Below are 21,906 nucleotides of genomic sequence, written 5' to 3' on the forward strand. Positions count from 1 at the left end.
ATTGTGGATTGCAAGTAATCTTTCAGATGTTTACCTAGATTAAAACTGGTGTGTGCATCAGGTACTGAATAAAACTTGTAGGGAGCGTTCCACCTCAGTACCTGATTTAGTGCCAGACCAGCTGCAGTTCCTGTCAGTGTCCTATCAGCCAGTGGCAGTAGGGATACAGGCTGTCCAGGAAAGGGAAGGCTGGCTGAGGGATCAGTCTTCATTGTTACTTTGGGCACAAATAAAGTGCTTACAGTGTTATATCTAAATACACCAATTTGCTTGGTTGTTAAGATCCACCTTGTGAAGTGATCCAGAACGGTCTAGGACAAAGGTTCCCAAACTCCGCCATTATAGTCCATGTTTTAACCACTTGTCTGGCATGGTCGCATCCCAGGCTGGGCTTGCCCTGACTTGATCGCATCTGATGTCAGAAACGCCCTGTGGGCGGCTATTGGAAGAGAATCTTCCTATAGCCGCCAGTCTCAGAGGGACCTTCTGGCCCCCATGCAGCTTTGGATTTTCCCCCAGTGTCTGCTGATCACTGATCAGCAGACACTGCTCCGCCCCTGGCGGCAGCAGAGAGAAGCAGCTGCCGGGGACTGTCAGCGTTAGGTTCCTGTGATCACCCAGCAGCTGCAGAAAAGAACCTTCAGCGCTGGCTCCCCTCCCGTGAGATTACTCGGCGGCTGCTACTCTTCTTATCAGCCTCCTGGAGCTTGACTGAGGCCATGATTAAATGTGGTTGGCCTAATCATACCTCAGACCCCTCATACATGCTGGCAAAGGAATGAATACAGGAATAGGACAGACCCCTACTTCATGCTCTTGCTAAATATGGCCATAGAAGCAAATGGATTAGGAGAGACATTTGTACATTAATTTGTGAGCTATGGGCCTGATACAGACATGGATGCTATTAACCCAGCTTCTGCGTCTTTGTACTCAGCGACTCTGCTAAAAGATGCAAATGCCGCAGGAGTCTTGTGTAAAAAAGACGTCCACCGCAGGTTTCTCTGATCGGCTGCTGTGTCCAAATACACAGCATCGGATCAAACTGTGTAATCATCATACATGTGAGTAACCCTCAGGTTACTCAGAATGTTCGGTAAAATCACACTGCTGGGGCCAGTGAGGCTGTGTCCAAGGACGTAGCCACTGGCTTAGGCAGGCCCTGAAAATGGGGTCGACACCCCCCATTTTCTGGGACACTTCCTGTCGCCGTTCCCAAATGCCAGCAGCATGTCAATCATGCTGCAATGTTTGTGGCACTGCGAGCGACATCGCAGACCCAGATCTGAAAACATCTGAGATTTGCATAAACATTGTGTTTCTGTAAATCTCTGAATTAGGCCCTGTAAGGGTGAATGAAAGATGAATATTAAATTGCTGTTATATTATTCTTTTGTCCGAGTCAGACAGTAGAGTGGTAGTTTTCAGCCCTTTTTACACTATAAAAGTAAAGTTTACTGAATTGCCTGTAGAAAATGGAACAAACACTCACGCTACGGACTGTACCTCTTCTCTATAACTGTACAGACTATAACTGTACCTATTCTCTATTACTGTATATAGACTATAACTGTACCTGTTCTCTATTACTGTATATAGACTATAACTGTCGCTGTTCTCTATAACTGTACAGACTATAACTGTACCTATTCTCTACTACTGTATATAGACTATAACTGTACCTGTTCTCTATTACTGTACAGACTATAACGGTACCTCTTCTCTATAACTGTATAGACTATAACTGTACCTGTTCTCTATAACTGTATAGACTATAACTGTATCTATTCTCTATTACTGTATATAGACTATAACTGTATAGACTATAACTGTACCTATTCTCTATTACTGTATATAGACTATAACTGTACCTGTTCTCTATTACTGTATATAGACTATAACTGTACCTGTTCTCTATAACTGTATAGACTATAACTGTACCTGTTCTCTATAACTGTACCTGTTCTCTATTACTGTATATAGACTATAACTGTACCTGTTCTCTATAACTGTATAGACTATAACTGTACCTGTTCTCTATAACTGTATAGACTATAACTGTACCTGTTCTTGCGTCACAATTACACCTAAAAGAGGATGTTTCTCCACTGAGCGAAACAAAGAACTTACACTCCCACATATAGGAACTGACTTGTGAATCACTCATTCAGTAGTCAAAAAGCCTCAGATAAGTCTTATAATCATGAATAGCCCGTGATAGTCACCTCCCCTTCCTCTTGGTGCTTATTAGCAGGTAGGCAAATACTCCAGTGTGTGAATAAGCCACAAGGGATATTACAGGCAAACAAATTTTTGAAATTTCTAGCAGTTCAGTGCTGCTGGAATATCAATTATTCATCGCCCTTTGTACAGACAGCGAGAGACTGGTGTTGTGCCCCCTGGCATATCTATGTACATTATTATTTGTGCACTGACTATATACGAATATAATATAAAAAGGTAGATGTTGTGGCTGTAAAATGTATTGTACCAGCACATTCTGAATAAACAAAAAATCATCAACTTCTAGCTAAATAAGTAAAATGAGTGAATTGAGTGTGGCACCAAGCACTCCTAGGCCGTACCTGTGACATCTGGGGGCGGACATTGATTTCACTCAAATTGACTGTGTGAGGCATCAGGTTGTTGAGCAGCTGGCAGAGCAGAACTCCATCCCGTAGTGCTTGAGCCAGGTCACACACCTGGGCTGTGTCCAGGGTCACACGATGATTGGGAGGAAGCACACGACAGTCAATCAGCCATCTGGCACAGTGCCTCCACAACTCCATCTCCATGCCCAATTAGGTGGGGTGGGGCAGAAAGATACAAAAAGCAACCGGTGAACTCAGAGATGAAAAAGATGGTGAGGAGACACAAATGGGAACCCTGCGATTGCTGAGACGTGTTCTAACATGGACAGCCTCGTATGTCACTGAAAAGATACTTCCGGAGTCTAATGAGGAAGAAACTTACTTTACTTCCTCTTCTGCAACCGTCACACAAAGAGAGAGAGTGTGTGTGTGTGTGTGTGTGTGTGTGTGAGTGTGTGTGTGTGCAGCATGAGCTGTGCATGCTTATGTATAACAAAGTATGTAGACTGGTATGTGAAGAATTCTGTATGTTAATGCATTGTTTTGTGAGCAGGAACAACAATAGTTTATTTGGTATAATACAAGTAGAATATTAATTTACTGTAACAACCATATTGTTTATACATTGTGAAGAGATCAGAAAGAGGGAGTTTGCTGTGGCAAAACCAGTTATTAACTTAGTGCCACTGTACAAAAGTGCAATCTCAAACATAAAGGCATCCATTAATCTATGTGAAGGTACGCAAATGTATTGGTAAACCTGCTCATTAAGCCATATGTGCTTTATAATTAAGTAAGAAAGCACTGATATGAGGTCAATTTCAGCAGCATAAACACAATCATATACCAGATACTGGCCTTTAGACTGGAGGTTTGGAGAAGTACATAGAACATTAAATGAAAAAGACAACGATATGGAGGAAAGAAAATGGCATTTTCTAGGAGAGGCAACACACCGTTCAATGAGGGTGAATCTTTATTCTCAAAGATATCAGGCGTAAAAAGCTTATATAACAAATGAGAATATTTGCTATGCTACTAGATTGTAAAACAAGAAATGTGGAAGTAATCATAATCAAACTTTGGGATTCAGTGTAGAACATTCAGATGTTTTCAAATAAACTCCAATATTTTTTGCCTTTGTCCTTCCTAGAACAGAAGACAAATGACACAAAGTATACCTCATTTTGTTACTGCAAGCAATTTTAATACAAAACGTGTTGTTGTTTGTTTTAACAGTTCATTGGTACAGCATCAACTTTTGTTGCAAACTAACTGAGAAAATCACACAGCAGCCTGGTTAGAACCGGATGTATTGACAGGTAACAGGAGGGATCCATCCGAGTCCTAACACCTCCCACCACACATGTTTAGTCTGTCTGGGGGAACCAGCATACAGACATAAGGAAGAAATTGTGCCGGAGAGTCCCATTTTATTGATGCACAACTGTGTTGGTCTGCAGAAATGAATATGTCACAGAAATCCTAAGTGGAATGACCATTAAATAATAAATAAGAAAATCCTATGCAGATAAATAAAACATGTAGTTTACAATTAGAAAATCAGATGAATCTGGTATGAGTGCAAAATGGCTGTGGAGAAGCATAGGCTAACTTACGCTGCGCCATGATTTGGGATTTAATGTCACGCATGTTGCTGCTCTCAAATATCACACAATTATTTGTCCTTTTTGTAATGGCAGTTGCTATAAGAGACTTAATATATTTATTGTATGGTCAAAGCAGAGTGTGCAAGTGCTGTCAATTTAGAAAGACTAAATCTTATTAAAAGAAATCTTGTGTCAGTATCTGATCCCTCTGCAATATAATAAAGTATTGTCATATACAAAACAGGGGATCTCCCTATTAAAGTGTAGTAGTGTTTCCCAAGGATATGAACCCTAAAAAAAAGGATCCCATACCCAGTAGTCAGAATATTAGCTGTCTACTCTCCTGTTTTGCACACCATCTTTCTACCAGTGTCCCTGAATCTTCCCAGGAATTCACACAAGGCTTTGTATCTACAGAATTATTCACATGGAAGTAGTAACGTACAAAACCAAAAGAAACGGATAAGGCAGGTATAAACATTTTGTCGTTTACATGTATAGACTATAGAAATTTCTCCACCTAGAGAATTAATGTACATCCAGATGTACAGTACATGATAGAAAATGTCATGGTCTGCCCAGATTGTGGGCTATTTGCTCTTGTGCCGGACATTTGCGTAGGTTAGGACTATCTCTTTGTGCCTGGTGTTTTAGGAGTGCTAGCAGTTTTCTTGGACATGGTGGGGATTTTGGAAGGTTTTGACAGTCCTCTGCGGGAATGTCCCCCAGCAGCGCTACTCTCTGAGGTGTCTGAACAAGCTGACTGTGTCTCTAGAAGGTCAAAGTCTGAGGCGTCACTTCCCCTTCGGCTGCTGGCGCGGCTTCCGGCGCGGCTCCCGGCACGACTGCCGCTTTTCTTGGGATCTGGAACAGAAGACCGAGGGGGGTCAGATATCAAGGATGTTAAACAGTAACTCTTTATGGTTTTTGACTAGTGCACCACAGAGGTCTAAATTTCAAGTGTTTTATAAATATCCTCTATGTTTCTCAATAACTGATATAACTGTAGAACTGTTAATGTATGTATTATGTGTCTGCACGTTATTTCAAACCTGCTGGAGAGAATTTAGAAAACGCAAAATCAGATTTGGTGCCTCTCAATTCACACAAGACCGCCTAGATTCATGCCAAAGAGCGCATGTTTTTAGATTGGCATTTGTAGAGGGGCAGAAGACTTCACAGGATAAAAAAAAAGGAGATGGGCCGAGTGAGAGCTTTGCTTATGGAGTCCCCAGCACCTAGTTTTGTGGAGCAGTTTAAAAACTGGATTTTTATTGTAACAGGAAGATATATAGCTACATCAATTCTGATTGGTTCTATCAAAGGAAAATGCCTATTCATGAACCAACTTATAATGTAGATTGGTATTAGATGCCCTACAACGATTTTAAAAACATTCACATTTAAACAGATTTTAATACTTTGCTTTTGTTTTATTCTGTGGATGAATACCCCTTATAGCTGTCTCCCAGATATATCTGTCAACACTTATGACTATTTTCAGGTCATATCTGATAATAAAATAAACTACTTGGGGCCGTATTCAACTAGCGGCGAAAACGGAATTTTTTTTTTGCCATTGGCAAAAACACCCGTTTTTCGTAAAAAAAAACAGGTCGAAAACGGCAACAGGTAAAAAAAAACTGGAGAAAAGTTTTCTCCATCCCAGACCAAGTGAAAAAAAAAAAAAAAAATCACTATTTTTGGCTAAAAATGTGGGGATTTCTTTCAAAACTCTTTGGACACCCCCTCCTAATGATAAATTACCGGGAAAAAAAAATCGTAAGTTGCGTACTTTGGCGGAAAACGACCGCACAAATTTTGGGCGAGTAAAAACCCAAAATCGTTGAAAAAGGTTTTAACGTATTGGGTCTGATTTTTCGATAGTTGGTATGGATGCTTCAAGTGTTTTAAATATCGCACGCGGTCGCAGCAGACGGTATTTCAACGGTTTTTAAAATTGTTTTTTTACAATACGAAAATATACTTGCACCCATTTTAACGTACCCCCAATTTATGTGGAAAATTAATTTCCTGGAAAAAAATGGCTATCTTTTCTTCAACGTTTTTTTCGCCCAAAATTTGCGCGGTCGTAAGTATGCAAGTTTCAATTTTTTTCCTGTAATTTATCATTAGGGGGGTGTCCAAAGGGTTCTGAAAGAAATCCCCACATTTTTAGCCAAAAAATTAGAGATATGGTAAGAACTTACCTTTGTGAACTTTCTTCGAAGTGCATAGGGTCCACAGGGAGACCTTGGGGTATAGGTGATGGCAAAGTCATCCGGGCACCAGGCAGTTAAAATTTTTCTCCCAGGATGCACTATGTTTCCCTTTATAACCCGCTCCCAGGCCAGAGGCACCTCAGTTCGCAGTAAACCAAAGGCCGAAGGAGGATATATGAGAGCGAAGGAAGTCTGGAACACTCAAGAATCACATTCTGACATAGGAGACGGAAAAACCGGTGACCAGAGCAAAGCCCATCTGAAGCACAGGTGCGTCAGGGTGGGTGCCCTGTGGACCCTATGGACTTCAAAGAAAGAGAGATAAAGGTAAATTCTTACCATATCTCTCATTTTCCTCTTCAGGGTCCATAAGCTCCACGGGGAGACCTTGGGTATTTCCCAAAGCAGTCCTTTTAAGGGTGGGGACGCTCTTGAGCTGAAAGGAGAATCCGCCGCCCAAAGGAGGCATCGTGAGAGGCAAAGGTATTGAATCCATATTAACTCAGAAAGGTCTGGACAGAAGACGATGTGGCAGCCTTACAAAGCTGAACAGCCGAGGCACCACGGTGAGCTGCTCACAAGGGACCCACAGACCGAGTAGAATGAGCAGTAACAGAAGGCGGAATAGGAAGGCCCCCCTGAGTGTAAGCCTCAGAGATAGTCATACGAAGCCATCTAGCCAATGGTTTGTTTATTGGCTGGCCAACCCTTCTTGTGAAATCCGTATAGGACAAACAAGGAGTCTGACTTTCGAAGGAAACTGGTACGATCCACATAAATCCGGAGGGCCCGTACCACATCCAATGAGGCCTCACCTGCCGAGAGGTCTAGAGAATTAAAGCATGGTATGATAACCTCCTCATTAATGTGGAAACTAGAAAGCACCTTAGGAAGGAAACCAGGGCGAGTCCGAAGCATCGCCCTGTCCTGGTGAAAAATAAGAAATGGGGTAAATCCTGGCAGAGGCTGGTTTATGCGCTCTGAGCATGGTGTTAACCACAGACCTGGAAAAACCTTTGGAACTTAGGAGGGATGTCTCAAGAGCCACGCTGTCAAAGACAGACAACCCAGGTCCGGGTAAAGGCAAGGACCTTGAGACAACAGGTCCGGACGTTGAGGCAACAGCAACAGAGTGTCGATGGAGAGACTCTGAAGATCTGAGTACCAGTGACGTCTGGGCCACGCTGGAGCCACAAGCAGGACAGTGCCTCCTTGTTTGAACTTCCAAATTACTAGAGGAAAAAAAGAGACTGGAGTAAACAGGTATGCAAACTGGAAGGTCCACTGTACTGACAGAGCGTCTACCAAGATCGCCCCGGCATCTCTTGTTCTGTACCCGTACACTGGAAGTTTGTGATTGTGTCGGGATGGCATTAGGTCCACGTCCGGAAGGCCCCACCTGTACACTAGGAGCTGAAACACCTCTTGGTAAAGAGACCATTCCCCTGGATGCACGTCATGATGGCTGAGGAAGTCTACTTCTCAATTGAGAACTCCTGGAATGAACACTGCCGATATGGCTGGGAGATGACCTTACGAATGCGTAACACCTCTGTCATTGGCGCCTGACTTCGAGTTCCTCCTTGATGATTGATGTGGCGTTGTCTGACTGAACTTGCACGGGCTTTCCATGAAGTATGAGTCTGGCTTGCTGTAGGGCCCTGAAGTTCCAATATGTTCATTGGCAGTGCAGACTCCTCTGCTGTCCACTGCCCCTGAAATGAGTGTGGTCCTGTCAATGCGCCCCAACCGCATAGACTGGCGTCCGTTGTCAGGAGAAGCCAATCCAGGATCCAAAAGGGGCATCCCTTGGTGAGGTGACACGTCTGCAGCCACCAAGCAAGAGATAGACTCACCTCCAGAGAGAGCACCATCGTTTGAGCTTTTATCCGATGGGGTAATTCATCCCACCTGGAGAGGATCAATTTCTGCAGAGTCCGGGAATGAAACTGGGCATATTCCACCATGTCGAATGTAGACACCATGAATCCCACTAACTGCATTGCTGAGTGGATTGACACTCGGCGACTGTGGAGGCATCTGCGTACTTGCGTCTGCAAAGTGGAGATCAGAAAGATTCTTTGCTGTTGTGAATCCAACAGAGCTCTCAGATGGAGCATCCTCTGGGATGGAGTCAAGGAAGACTTCCTCCAAATGATCAATCACCCATGAGTCTGCACCTCTGGACACCCTGCCAACAGTAAAAGGTCGTCCAGGTAAGGTAACAGACGGACACCCTGCATCCACAAATGGGCTGCCATTACCGCCATAACTTTAGTAAACACCCGAGGTGCAGTAGAGAGGCCAAACAGCAGAACCCGAAACTGGAAATGCTGTTGCAGTACAGCAAACCCGAGAAAACGCTGGTGAGATGAAGCAGTCGGAATATGCAGGTATGCATCCTGAATATCCAGCGACACCATAAAATCACCAGGTTCCATAGCCAGTATAATTGAGCGTAGGGTTTCCATCTTTAACCGAGGTATCCTGAGGAATTTGTTCAGGGACTTGAGATTGAGGATAGGCCGATTAGATCCATTCGGTTTCTGAACCAGTAAGAGATTGGAGTAATAACCGGTTCCTCTCTGAGGTAACGCAACAGGTACTATGACTCCTGCTTGAAGCAAGGAATGTACGGCCTTCTGGATTTGTAAGGCCTTGTCGTTGTCTGACAGAGGGCCTGTGCAGAAAAACTGATGGAGAGGTCTTCTGTGGAAGGAGAGGGCGTACCCATGAGAGACCATTTCTCTTACCCAGGTGTCTGTGGTGGTCTGACACCAGCACTGGGTGAACTAAAGAAGTTGGCCTCCCACCCTGGGATCCCCCAAGGGGAGGCCTGTCTGGTCAGGTAGAGAACTTGTCGTCAGACTTGGCAGCCGGACGTCTCGTACTCCAAGCCTGCTTCCTGGGCTTGGCAGTCTTTTTGGGGGCTGACTGCCTAGGAAAGGGCTGACCCCCTAGGCTTATCTTGGGGCCGATAGGACCGAAAGGATGAGGTACGAGACCCTGATGAAGTAGATGCCAAAGGCAGACCCGCAAACTTAGCCGCTGCCAACTTAACCACAATCTTGTCCAGGTCCGGACCAAACAAGATTTCACCATTATAAGGCAAACCCTCTAATCCTTTCTTAGAGTCCGTGTACGCTCTCCAAGAGCGCTGCCACAAGGAGCGGCGAGCTGAAACCGAAGCAGACGAAATCCAGGAGGTTAAGAGGCTGACATCCAAAGCAGTGTCATTAATATAGGTAGCTGAATCATGGAGGTTGCCCACCAGATTAATCTGATCTCTGGTAGCCTCTGAAAAAAAGGACTCCTCTAGGGAGTCCACCCAGAACTCCGTAGCCTTGGCCACCCAGGAGATAGCCATGGCCGGCCTGGAAGCTGCCCCTGAAAGAGAATACATTGATTTTAAACAAACCTCCACCTTCCTATCCATAGTATCTTTTAAGGAAGGCATGGATGGCATAGGTAGAGTAGTACTTTTAATTAAGAGTGTCACGTGAGAATCCACCACAGGTGGTGTTTCCCATTTGGTACAATGTTCCTCAGGAAAGGGATATGCATAAGCCAGGCGTCTCTGAGGCTGGTAACGCTTCCCAGGCAATTTCCAAGCCACTTCCATGTGTTCTACTAGCTGATCAGATAAAGGAAATACCGCAGAAGCAACCTTTATTTCCTTGAACAGGGCATGTTTGGACCGGGGAGCTGGTGGTTCATCTTCCTCTATGACTAAGGCCAAACGGGCAACACGTATCAGAGCCGGAATATTGATCATAGACTTAGTCTCCGCCTCTCGCAGAGAGGGCTCGGAGTCAGAGACATCTAGAATCTCCCAGTCATCAAATGTAATTTCCTTGTCATCCTGTAGCGTAGACTGAGATTACAGCATAGGCCTTTTAGCCGATCTAAGGGGTTTATCACCCTGCAGCATAGCCTGGAGGGCATTAGAGGTTTCCGCCAGGGTCTGCACCGTAGTAGAGAATGTATCCACCCATGAAGGAGGCACAGATGGAACCTGCATGAGTGATACCTGTTGAGGCAGGTCCTGTAAGGGCAAAACCGACTGCTGTGGGACCCCCATCGGGGGAAACACAGGAGGTACTGCCAAACGCCCCGCAATGGCTGACATTGCCTGAGCAAAGTACGCCCAAGGAGGCTTCGGCGAGGTGGCTGAGACCATAGAGGGGCCTGGAGGATTATAACACCTCACACATAATCCCTATTGTACAATATCTCCTGCACCTAACCCTGCCGCACATGATTTGCATTACAGCAGGGCGGGAGCAGAATCGTGATCATCATCACTAGCAAACATAATGTAGAGAAGAGTGTGCACGCTGTATGTGACAAAACCACACAGATAATGTGAGGTATAATACACTCCCTGACAACACTTGTACTGTAAGGGCTCAGAGAAAAAGAAAAGGTAGAGTAATATGGCTGACAGAATAAGAAAGAAACACAGACAGACAGCGCTAGCTTAAAGTCACATACAATGCAGAAGACACCTGTACAATGGCACTACAAGTCAACTACATAGACTCAGTGTCTGGTAAGCTATAGTGCTACATACGCTGACTAGTATTTGAGGTGAGGTATGTAGGGGTACCCGGGCTCTGCCCGTCCAGAGAGATTTGCGACTAGCCAGGGAAATAATATGGCCGCCAGAGACCTCAGAGGGGGTGTACCCGTAGGAGGTACAGTGCCAAGGCGCGCTGAGCAGAGGGGAGGAGCCAGCTGTGAACAGGGAAAGCTGCCTCCCCTGGCCGGCAATTAACCCCCTAGGACGCTGGTATAGGCACCAGCCTAAGTCCCTGGTGGTCTAGTAGAAGCGCAGGGTATCTGAGCTTGGCTCCACCTGCTGTCATCTCCGGGCCATCCCCAAGACCCAGAGGAAAAGGACTTCTCAAAGCGGATCACCGCAAGCAGTGACCCGCCGAGTCCCACAGGGCCTCTGGGCTAGCACAGACCCCGGAGTCCCGCCGAGATCCCTGGTTCCGTACCGGCGTCTCAGCGCCGGCGGGGTGTCAGAGCGGCAGCGTGGACGTCCTCTGGACTGTCCGACGTTGTCCGCTCTGAAGGGAAGCTATTGAAAATCTTCAGGGTCTGGAACAGCCCCACTGCTGCACAGTGACCGACTCCGGCCGGGCATTCATCGAAACTCAGGTGCCTCTGACCCGGGGTATAGAGGGAGACCCAGTGCATCCTGGGAGCCTATGGACCCTGAAGAAGAAATAGGTATTTGCATTTTTTTTCGCCTGGTCTGGGATGGAGAAAACTTTTCACCTAAAAACAGCCGAAAAAGGCAACAGGTGAAAAAAAAAAAAACTGGAGAAAACTTTAAATCTTTTTGGGGGGGCGAAAACGGCTTTTTTTGACAGTGGCGAAAACCGGTGTTTTCGCCAGTGGCAAAAATAAACGTCCGTTTTCACCGCTAATTGAATACGGCCCCTGGAGTGCCTCCACAATAGGATAACTACTTTTTTCTGTGTACATTTTCTGCCCAATGTATGTATAAATCCCTGTTGGATTCCTTCATTGATGAGCTTAATTTTGTGTTGTTCTGACGTACACCATTACCGTTGCATTTTCTGACTGAATAATAATGGCTAATCCCCATTACAGAATTAGACGTTTAACACTGCTCTTAAGTTCAGAACATTTATCGGAAGCTTTACTTCCACTGGGGCTTACAGACCCTGGAACCAACAATGAAGGACTACAGCCCCACAGCCCTGGATGCTGTCATCTGTCATGACAATTATCCAATTCAAAATGGCAAAGGGACTGTCCTGTAGAGACTGGCATCTCTCAGCCGCTGGAGAAACGACAAACATGTATGTGGAGACAGGCTGATCTGATGTCTGGACAAGTGATTGTATGACTTGTGTAAATTTCAGAGAAGTTATTCTGGAATATCTGTGAAATGAAGATGGCAAGCAGCAATGCCTCAAATTTTAACATCATCTTTCCCAAGACGCTCAAACAGCAATCTATAAAATATAACAACAACATATTATTTCTTGTAGATTGCTGTTTGTGCGTCTTGGGAAAGATATTGTTAAAATTTGAGGCATTGCAGCTTGCCATCTTCATTTCACAGATATTCCATAAATAAAGTAATGGGTGCCCAGCAGGATGGGGATATGAAAGAGGGAGGAGTTAACACGTTATATTTTAAAGTGGAAATCAGGGAGCTGAGCGGGTGCATTTTTAATGGGTGTGTGGCCATTTTCTAATTGGCAAAAGGAGCTGGTGGTCTTTGGTCTTTATCCTTTTAATCGGACACATTTTGAGCCTTCATATTGCAGTTAAGTGCATTTCTATGTGAACTGTGAGCAATGTAATAAAAAGCTTCAGATGGAAAAACTGACAGGTAATAAGGTCCCTTCATGATTCATTTAAGCATGAGGCTTGTCCGAGCAGTATTTTTAGAGCTACTGAAAGGCTCACTTTATTGATAATGGTGATTAGAAGGTGGTAAGAGGTTGCTCTCTGAGGAGATGCCCACACATTACACCGTATAGCTATTTAGACACTTTAGGATGCTATAGTCTCTCCCGAGTGAGGAGTGTAGGTGCACACCTTTGTGTATACCGGGCCAACTGCTTAAGTACACTGGTGTAATCCAAGGCGCTGTGCACCAAATGTTCTTTGTAAATTATGCTCGCTGTTGATTTCCTAATGTTACATTCTTAGTAATAAATGCTATGCTGTTTATATAATCTGTACTTTGGGTGCAGTGCTGATCTCCACTCATAGTAAGGGACCAGTGAATTGTGTATTGTGCACCCAACTGGGGCCACTGAGTGTAACACAGGTCACTCTGCAAATGCTTTAGTTGTGCAACTTCAGGAGAATCCCTGGTGATCTCGGAGCCAAACTGTAAATTAAATATCAAGGATACTTCTCTGAGAGAAAAATAAAATACACAATTAAATGTAAATAACACATTACTTGGTATACTGTAATCTGGTAATATTTCTGTTGCATGATTATGTTCTATATCAAACTGTACTATCTATCCATGCTACATTTCTGTATGTGTTGTTTTTTATGCCTTCCCACCACATTGGTTGTCATTTATCTCATGTCTCTTTTCTCATCATGTACAATTGTACATTATTTATTGTTTTGTACACTTCATGTCATTTATTTATTTTTCCCTTTTATCATCTTGAAAACTCAATAAAAAATAAATAAAAAATAAACATATTACAAATAACAGCACTCTTTCTCCCTTTTACATCTAACTAAATGTATTATTCCAAGGAACTGAACAATGAGGGGCTGCTGCACCTACAGTACTCAACACAGTGTATGGAAAAATAGGGTATTCGCACACATGCAGCGCTCTAGGCATCTGAGATGTGTCAAAAGTCATCATCATTAGCGTGTGCTTGCACCGGTCCTATAATGGGGGCAAAAGTTGTGCCTACTGACAGATGTATATGGGCACAAGTGCTGGCATTTGTGTACGTTTGCTTGCTGAGCATGCGTGGTGACAATTCTCTCATGATACACTACACAAGCGGGCGTATTATTCAGCTCTGCATTTGTAGTGCTCCAAATGATAATTGCCCATGAAAGGATTGTCATGCTGCTACCTCATGCTACAGCACTGTGCCTTTGTGCACATACTCACCGGCTCGGCCTGATTTGGCACCAGAAGGCGTGGCTGCAGACACATCTCCTGTGAGGGATGAGCGGCTTGTGTGGAGAACGGCTTTTTTCATTTTGCTGCTTTGAGCTGGTGTTACCTTAAAAATGCCAACAATAATGATTCGCACCAAGCATATCCAACAGATTACTACCTAGGAATGTGACCCATTTTTTCAACAAAACATTTATTATTTATTTTGCCCTGCTGCCCTTTGAGGGAAATAAAGCATTTTAATTTCTGACTTTTTAACAAATCTGCAGGGGAATATAGCTGATATTTTCTACAAGACAGTAAGAGACAACCCGATTACCGGTATAGGCACAAAACAGCTAAGGGATCGCCAACTCTAAAACAAAAGTTCCATTATATAAGCTACTGATATATGTGTGTGTGTATGTGTGTATGTGTGTGTGTGTGTATACATTTTATTTGTTTGCAGTAGCTCTGAATTCTATTTTTACTGGACACACAAGCAGTGATGCAAGTGGCATGATCATGGCTTGTATGGAGCTCAAGCTGAGCACCAGATTTCTTCCAGCATCTCTGGGCCATGACATGTTGGAAACGCTGCCAGGAGGCCCTGATTGTCTAACGTTGTCTGGCAATTTCCTGCTGGTTTTCATTAAGTCATTATAGGAAGCAGCCATATTGGGCCAAATGCCCAATAACAAATGCAAAATTACAGTGCATGTGGCCAGCCTTAATGTTATAGAGATGCTGCTACATTCAAATATTGTATTTCAACCATAAGGCAGCAGAAAAATTAATAAAATAAACAGTACTTTGTAAATTGTATTTACAACAACAGGATTTGAATAAAAATAGAATAAAATGGGTGTAGCGCCTTTCAATTAATATACGTGTAAAATTAAAAAAACGAGTAATTTCCATTGATGTCTAATTAAGTATTATTTTACCTCCGAATTAATTCACCAAAGCTTTAATTACTAGGCAAATCGTAATTCTATAAGTGGTGTGTTCAGAATACAACATTAACTCAAACATAAAATGCTGAGTTTTGTTTTGCAGTTTAGCAGATTAATAATTGTGCTCTATGCAAATGTTTAGAACACAAAAGCCAAAAGTTCAGTTAGATGAATATACTGCATACAGGTGACAGCACACGGTCCAATGAGCATGCATGGAGTCTGAAAGTTTATATGTTATGGTTTGTATTTTGATAAACACCAAACTGTGAGAATTAAGATTCAAGAAGTGTAGAAACAACAGTGCAATTAAACATCATGCATCCATGTCCAGGAGAAGAAACCATGATCATTTTAGTAAAGATATTTATTTAATTTAGTTTTAATCCAGTGTCAGCATGCCTTCAACCTCACATATTAAAAGGAAAAGCAATCACAAGAAGGGAAAGCTATTTGCAGCATGATACACAGAGTAGAGCTTTTTCATTCAAAAACAGGGCAATCATTAGTTGAAATTTTGGGAAACCTGATGATGAGGCAAAGTGTTAGCAGGAAGATGGCTAATGGCAGGGAAAGGGTAGGAATCTCCATGTCTGGAGGACCATACTCTACCTCACATGATGGGATCTCCATGTCTGAATATTCAAGACCCCTAGAGGGCGTGCCAGCCTTGCTGTTTACAAGCCAGGGCTTCTCGTAACAGCGAAATGGCTGCTGTGGAGTCTGCGAGAGGGGCAAGGGCACACAGGGATGGATTGGGGAAATGAGTGAAGATGAAGAAGGGAGATGAGTTGACATACGGAAATACAAAACAGAAAACAATGTCCAAACAAAGAAAGCAATGTGAACAACAGTGGACTTGAGCAGACACCCATCTCACACACATGGTAAGGGAGTTAGGATTATAGGCCATACGTGGAATTGTGGGGGAGATTTATCAAAGCTTGGAGAGAGATAAAGTGGAGAAAGAAAGTACCAACCTATCAGCTTCTACCTGTCATTATACAGGATGTGTTTGAAAAATTACAGTTAGGAGCTGATTGGTTGGTACTTTATCACTCTCCAAGATTTGATAAGTCTCCCCCTAATGCTGGGCATACACTATACAATTATCTGTAAAAATCTGGCTGGTTGGAATGAAAATCTGGTAATGTATGGGAGCAAATGACAGTCGAACATATGGTCTTAAACACTGGAAAACGGACAAAAAACAATTGTTCAAATTGGTTAAATTTGTGTGTTTTAACCAATTTGTCTGAACGACCTTTTTTGTCTGTTTTCCAGTGTTTGTGAGCAAATGGTCCATTATCATTAGCTCCCATACATTACCAGATTTTTATTCCAACCAGTCAGATTGGACAGATATCTGACAGATAATTGTATAGTCTATGCCCAGCATAAGTTATATAAAAGGACTACTACAGCAGTCTCAGAAGGAGATGCATATTTAGGAACACAAATCTATTTAAGTCCCACAGTGTTTGTGTCCTTTAGTCACGAAGAAGCCTGTACAATCACTGGCGTCACAAGGGCGGTGAGGGCCGCACCGGGTGACACCAAAATAGCAGAGCTGCTTTGCTATTCAGGTGTCAGCCCGTCGGATTGTGTCACAGAGAAGCCAGAAACCGGATAGAGGCAGGGGAGAGACTTTTGGCTGCCCCAGCAGCTGCTGAAGAGCTGGGTAATCCCACTGTGTGTCGAGAAAGGGGACGGGAACTGCCCCAAGATCAGCACACATAAGGGGCGTGGCTTTGCAAAGTGAAGCCACGCCCCCTTCAGCACACGAGCATGCCTCCGCCGCATAGAATAACTCCGACCAGCCGCATCAAGTGTCACCCAGGTAAGCGACGCCTCTGTGTACAATATGTAGCTTTCACCCACCAGACGCTTCTACCGTGTAACCGCGTATACAAGGCACATTACTTCAGTAACCTTGTCCACTCCGAACCAGATTTTACATTTAGGACTTTCCACAATGCAGGTAATACTGAATCTCATTTATCTCACTAATGTCTTATTCATGATTCATCACCTGACATTTTCAGACATGTTTAATACGTAGAATTTACATTATATATCTTTAACTTATATGCACCTGTCCTCACTTTTCTAGTATCCTGGATTAATTCTCTCAAATCATCTACTGAAGCAGATATGGTCCCCATATCACGTCTGAATGTCCTTCTCCCAGTTTCTAGTTTCAGTTCCTCTGCACCCAGTTCATGGAACTCCCCTCACCCAGATAACCAGCATGCTGAAATCATTGCACGTCTTCATACAAAGTTATTAAACTCCAGGACACCCCAATATTACACCTGTTCTCATCTTCCAGCCCTGTACTTAGTATATATATTGTACTCTCCCATACTGCAAGCTCTTAAAATATTTTTTATCCATCTCTATATGGATAACATCTTAATGATATCACTTCTGAGACACAGTATAAAGCATATGCCAGTCCGTACATAAGACAAAGCACATATAGTTAGTACCACAGTAGGAAATGTATTATATACACATATGAAATTCCAGAACTGTACAAAGTATAGGCTGTAGAAGTGAGGAAGAATGCTGCTCTTCATCTCTTATCTTGCTTCCAGTCACACACATGCTATTCTCCATACCTGATGAACACACAGGTCTTACCTTGGAACCGCTGGCAGGAGTGGCCGGTGAGGATGGGACGGATGTACAGCTATGGTTACTCTGGCTGGCACTAGAACTGGACCTTGTGGGAGAGGCAGTCCTGGAAGACGGTTTTGACCTTCGCCCTCGTGACCTGAAAGGGGTCATTCCCTGGGAAATCCCCTCTGGTAGTATAAATTTCTCTCGCAGCTCTAGATTGGTCCTTCCCCTTGCTGTTTAAAATAAAATTTGCACAGTCAATATTTCCTGTATCTTTCGGTTCCTTACACGTGACACACAAGGTTTATGGTAATTAGCACACAAAGTAAGTTTAGTGTAGCAGAACACCAAGTTATTAATAAGTTGTAGCCAGCAAACAACGTGTTAATTTGAATTGTAACAGAAGTCACAAGCATATTTATGTGAGAAAAACAGAAAGTTTTGCAGTGGTTCAGTAAAACCCAAAATAATCATCAGCAAATGTAGATATATTTAGGATTAAGATATAGGGATGAGGTGGCTTTCCCATGCTTCTGTCACTCATCCTGAATGGGAACCATCCATGCCCACAAAAATAGTAACTAGAACATATGGGCAGATGAAGCCTAAGAACGGGTTTGCTGTAGGATCAGGAATGTGAATATGTACAGCAAATAAACATACATCTGACGAGGTCTACCCCAGCAACCCGCCGTGCAGCCCAAACAGTTCTAAGTGCTTTTACAGATTTGCCTGCACGTTAGTGCAAAGTACACACTACCTGCGTGTACAGCATTGTATAGTAGTGATGTCACACCCAGGGATAACCATTCTTACAGGTTTATTACCGGTGAAATAGGAAATTAAATTTTTAGACAAATGGAGATGCTTTAACTGGGAATCGTGTTTTTGTATGGGAAAAATAATAAAAACATTTACTTTTGATTAGGCAAAGTATGTTTCTCTCAAGACACAAATATAGGTGCAAGATATATACATAGTGCAGGGCACTGTTACAGTAAAGGAGTCTAGGCAAGATGTCACAGTGCAGTCTGTTCACTTTGGAAAGGTTCTGCTGGTTATAAGGATAAGCACTTCTACAAAGCAAGAGCCATTACCGAAACCTATGGAAGAGACGGAATCGATTCTCTTTAATTTACTCCCTGGATGGTGAACTAAGGAGAATAAAAGAGGTGCAGAGGGAGAAAGGGATAAAATGTAAGGCATGCAAAACGTACAGCTAAGTCCAGCCAATGACAAAACTTATTGTATACCACCATATGCATGTGAGTTGGGTGAATTACATGGAATACAGGCCCCACCAAGCTGTATCATGCAGGATCATTGGCATGTTATGAAGGTAAAAGCTGAAAACCAAGAGGCCCCTGCTTCAACAAATGACAACATGCACCACCACATGTAGGGAGGTAAGATACAGACACAATGAACATAACATTTACTCAACACAGCTATTTTCTGCACTGAGCTAATGTCCATAAAGAAGACTGGAGTGTCTGTCTTTTACCATTGGGAGTCAGGAGAAGTGCATATCTATTCACACCCCAATCACAGGCATGTTATTTCTGTCATGTAAGGGAAGTAGGGACTTAGACAGCTTATAAGTTATGTTACCTTCTCTTTGTAAGGTGCAGTCTCTCTCTCTCTCTTATTACTACTGGTAGTGGATCCCCTCTCATATTTATCCATTAACATCTTATATTAGGGTGCAGAGGACCAAAAGCTCTGCTCCACGCTGCTGCTGTCTTTGTATTGTTACCTTCTGAAACAATGTGCTATCACTTGTAGCTGCAAAGCATGCATTGTCCATTCCTGTGATTTCTGCTATTTTATTCTTACATCAGCCAGACCAACTCCTCTACCTCTCAGTCACCTCCCCATGCTGAATGACAGTGCATCAGAATAGAATACGCCAGACTCTGGTTGCTGCAGCCAAGGTGGCCTTTTCGAGTGTCTAGTTTAATGGTAACACAACCACCATAGGCTGATCAGTCATGTCAAGCAATCTCTTGTACAGTAAGTTCACAAGAGCCATGAACATTCTAAGCAAATTCCTCTTTGGCTGCTAAGTATGATTGTGATTTCCAAAACTCATGGTGGCCCTGTAACAAGACCTCTTATATAAACTTCTGCTATTGGGCTTTATTGTCATTGTAAATAGGCTCTTTATCCATATGTTCATTAGATCTTCCAAGCTGTCAATAATATTTATCCTTATTTCATAGCATACCAACTAGGTTCGTAACACATTGTAACACTGTCCATCTCAGCCCTGGCCCCATGTAAGTGTGTCTCTATTAGCCATCTGTGCAGTGTGTCAAGTCTGCAAAATCATTAATAATATTTAAACTGGGTAAGGCGGTTTGGTACTTTGTGTCCATTTTGTGCATAAATTTGTTGGCTCCTTTCACATTAAGCAGGAGGTTGTGAGATTCTGTCCACTAAATGTGCTTTGGTTTCCTGTTACTATTCCCCTCTGGGTATTTGATTCTCTACACATTTTGGAGGTGTCTAAAAGGTATAATATATACAGGCTGAGTCTCCCATATCCAAATATTCCGAAATACGGAATATTCCGAAATACGGAATTTTTTTGGCATGACTGAGATAATGAAACCTTTGATTTTTGATGGGTGAATATTCACAAACTTTGTCTAAGGCACAAATTATTACAAATATTGTATAAAATTACCTTCAGGCTGTGTGTATAAGGTGTATATGAAACATAAATGAAGTTCATTTCTGTACACAAACTTTGTTTGAACCACATTATTGAATATATTGTATAAAATGACCTGCAGGCTATGTGTATAAGGTGTATATAACACATAAATGCATTCTGTGTGTATATTTGGGTCCTATTCCCAAGATATTTCATTATGGTAAGCAATTATTCCAAAATACAGAATATTCAATTATCCAAAATACCCCCGGTCCCAGACATTTTGGATATGGGAGACTCAACCTGTACTTCAAAAAGTAAAATTTCTCATTGGCTGGTTCTTACTATCGAACCGTTTCCCTTTACGGCTGACACTCATGATTGTTGAGAGATAGCTATGCCTAGGGATGTGCGGGCAAAATAATATAAGATTCAGTAGCCAGCGATTAAAATCTAGTAAGTAGCAGCAAGTAGTTCATACATTGACATTAATAGAGAAACGAATCCCAAATGTTAGATGTCTGTAGTGATTTTTATTTTTTTTAAATGTAATGATCACCTGGTTCCTGAAACTTGTCCAGTCCGGTCTTTGACCAAATAGTCATGCATTATTTGCATTCATAAAAAAAAAAAAAAAAATTCTCCCTGTGGTATCACCCAAGGAGACGTTTTGGTACTTCCTCCTCTTTGTGGCCCCCTGCTGGAGGCGCTGGTTACACTACTTACGTATCTTCACTAGTCAGTGAAGATACGTAAGTAGTGTAAAGATGATGGAATACCATTCGGCCCCTTGCGGGCTCACTTCGCTCGCCGCGCTGCGGGCACGGTGGCTCGCTTCGCTCGCCACAAGGATATATTCCCCCTCCATGCCCACTTGGATGGTAGGGAATGACGGACACTGGCTGATCTTTACGCTACTTAGGTAAGTAGAGTAACCAGCGCCTCCAGCAGGGGGTAACAAAGATGAGGCAGTACCGACGTTTTTGTTTGTTTATCAGGTTCGATCGGTTTTTTTTTTTCACACATTTTTTTTGGCGATTTTGGGGTGTATCAATTTGTCTTGTACAGACACATCATCACTCTAAGAAAAGCTGGGTTTTCTTTCCCTCAAAGGCTCATAATATCTGTGCAATGACTGTCACCAAGTGTTTTGTATTGTTGTTTTTTTTTGTAATATATACTTTTTTAATAACAGTTTTTGCACTATTGCCATTTGCCTTGATGAAAATTCCTCTTCTGCTTTTGCTTACAGTAACTTTAGTTAAAGAAAGGGACCAAGTTCCACTTTCTACAATCATCCTGCCTCCCAGTGGTGACTAAAGGACACTTCAAACAGCTGCAAGCAGGAACTTTGGCCCTCAGCACTTCCATGTAACTGTGCAATATACTGTGAATGATACTGTGCATCTGAATAAAAACATATGTATTACTATTAACAAGTTTTAAACATCTTGTAGTGCACTTTAATACTATTTTAGGCTAGGTTTAAAAGCTTACTATATTTAGTTTATTAATCATAACGTAAGAAAAAAAAAATACTGTACAACATTATTTACTATATATAATCTATTCACATGTAAATAATTAAAATTACTTTAGCAAATAATTAA

General features: G+C 42.7%; 2 protein-coding genes across 2 annotated transcripts in view; both read right to left on the reverse strand.

The window, feature by feature from the left end:
- VAV1 (vav guanine nucleotide exchange factor 1) overlaps positions 1–2,907 on the reverse strand; it is a 166,544-nt gene extending 163,637 nt beyond the window's left edge. The window contains exon 1 of the mRNA XM_088451200.1: positions 2,586–2,907. Coding sequence (XP_088307326.1) covers positions 2,586–2,795 — 210 coding nt within the window. The 5' untranslated portion in view covers positions 2,796–2,907. The remainder of the gene's footprint in view (positions 1–2,585) is intronic.
- Positions 2,908–3,769: 862 nt separating this feature from the next.
- Positions 3,770–21,906, reverse strand: part of MACF1 (microtubule actin crosslinking factor 1) — a 269,121-nt gene continuing 250,984 nt past the window's right edge. The window contains exons 96-100 of the mRNA XM_088451201.1: positions 18,735–18,791; positions 17,659–17,870; positions 15,625–15,735; positions 14,069–14,183; positions 3,770–5,065 (exon numbers count right to left, since the gene is read on the reverse strand). Of these exons, the coding sequence (XP_088307327.1) occupies positions 4,830–5,065; positions 14,069–14,183; positions 15,625–15,735; positions 17,659–17,870; positions 18,735–18,791 (731 nt within the window). The 3' untranslated portion in view covers positions 3,770–4,829. The remainder of the gene's footprint in view (positions 5,066–14,068; positions 14,184–15,624; positions 15,736–17,658; positions 17,871–18,734; positions 18,792–21,906) is intronic.

This window comes from Taudactylus pleione, unplaced genomic scaffold (genome assembly GCF_031769625.1).
Source record: "Taudactylus pleione unplaced genomic scaffold, aTauple2 ptg000541l, whole genome shotgun sequence".
Lineage (NCBI taxonomy): Eukaryota > Metazoa > Chordata > Amphibia > Anura > Myobatrachidae > Taudactylus > Taudactylus pleione.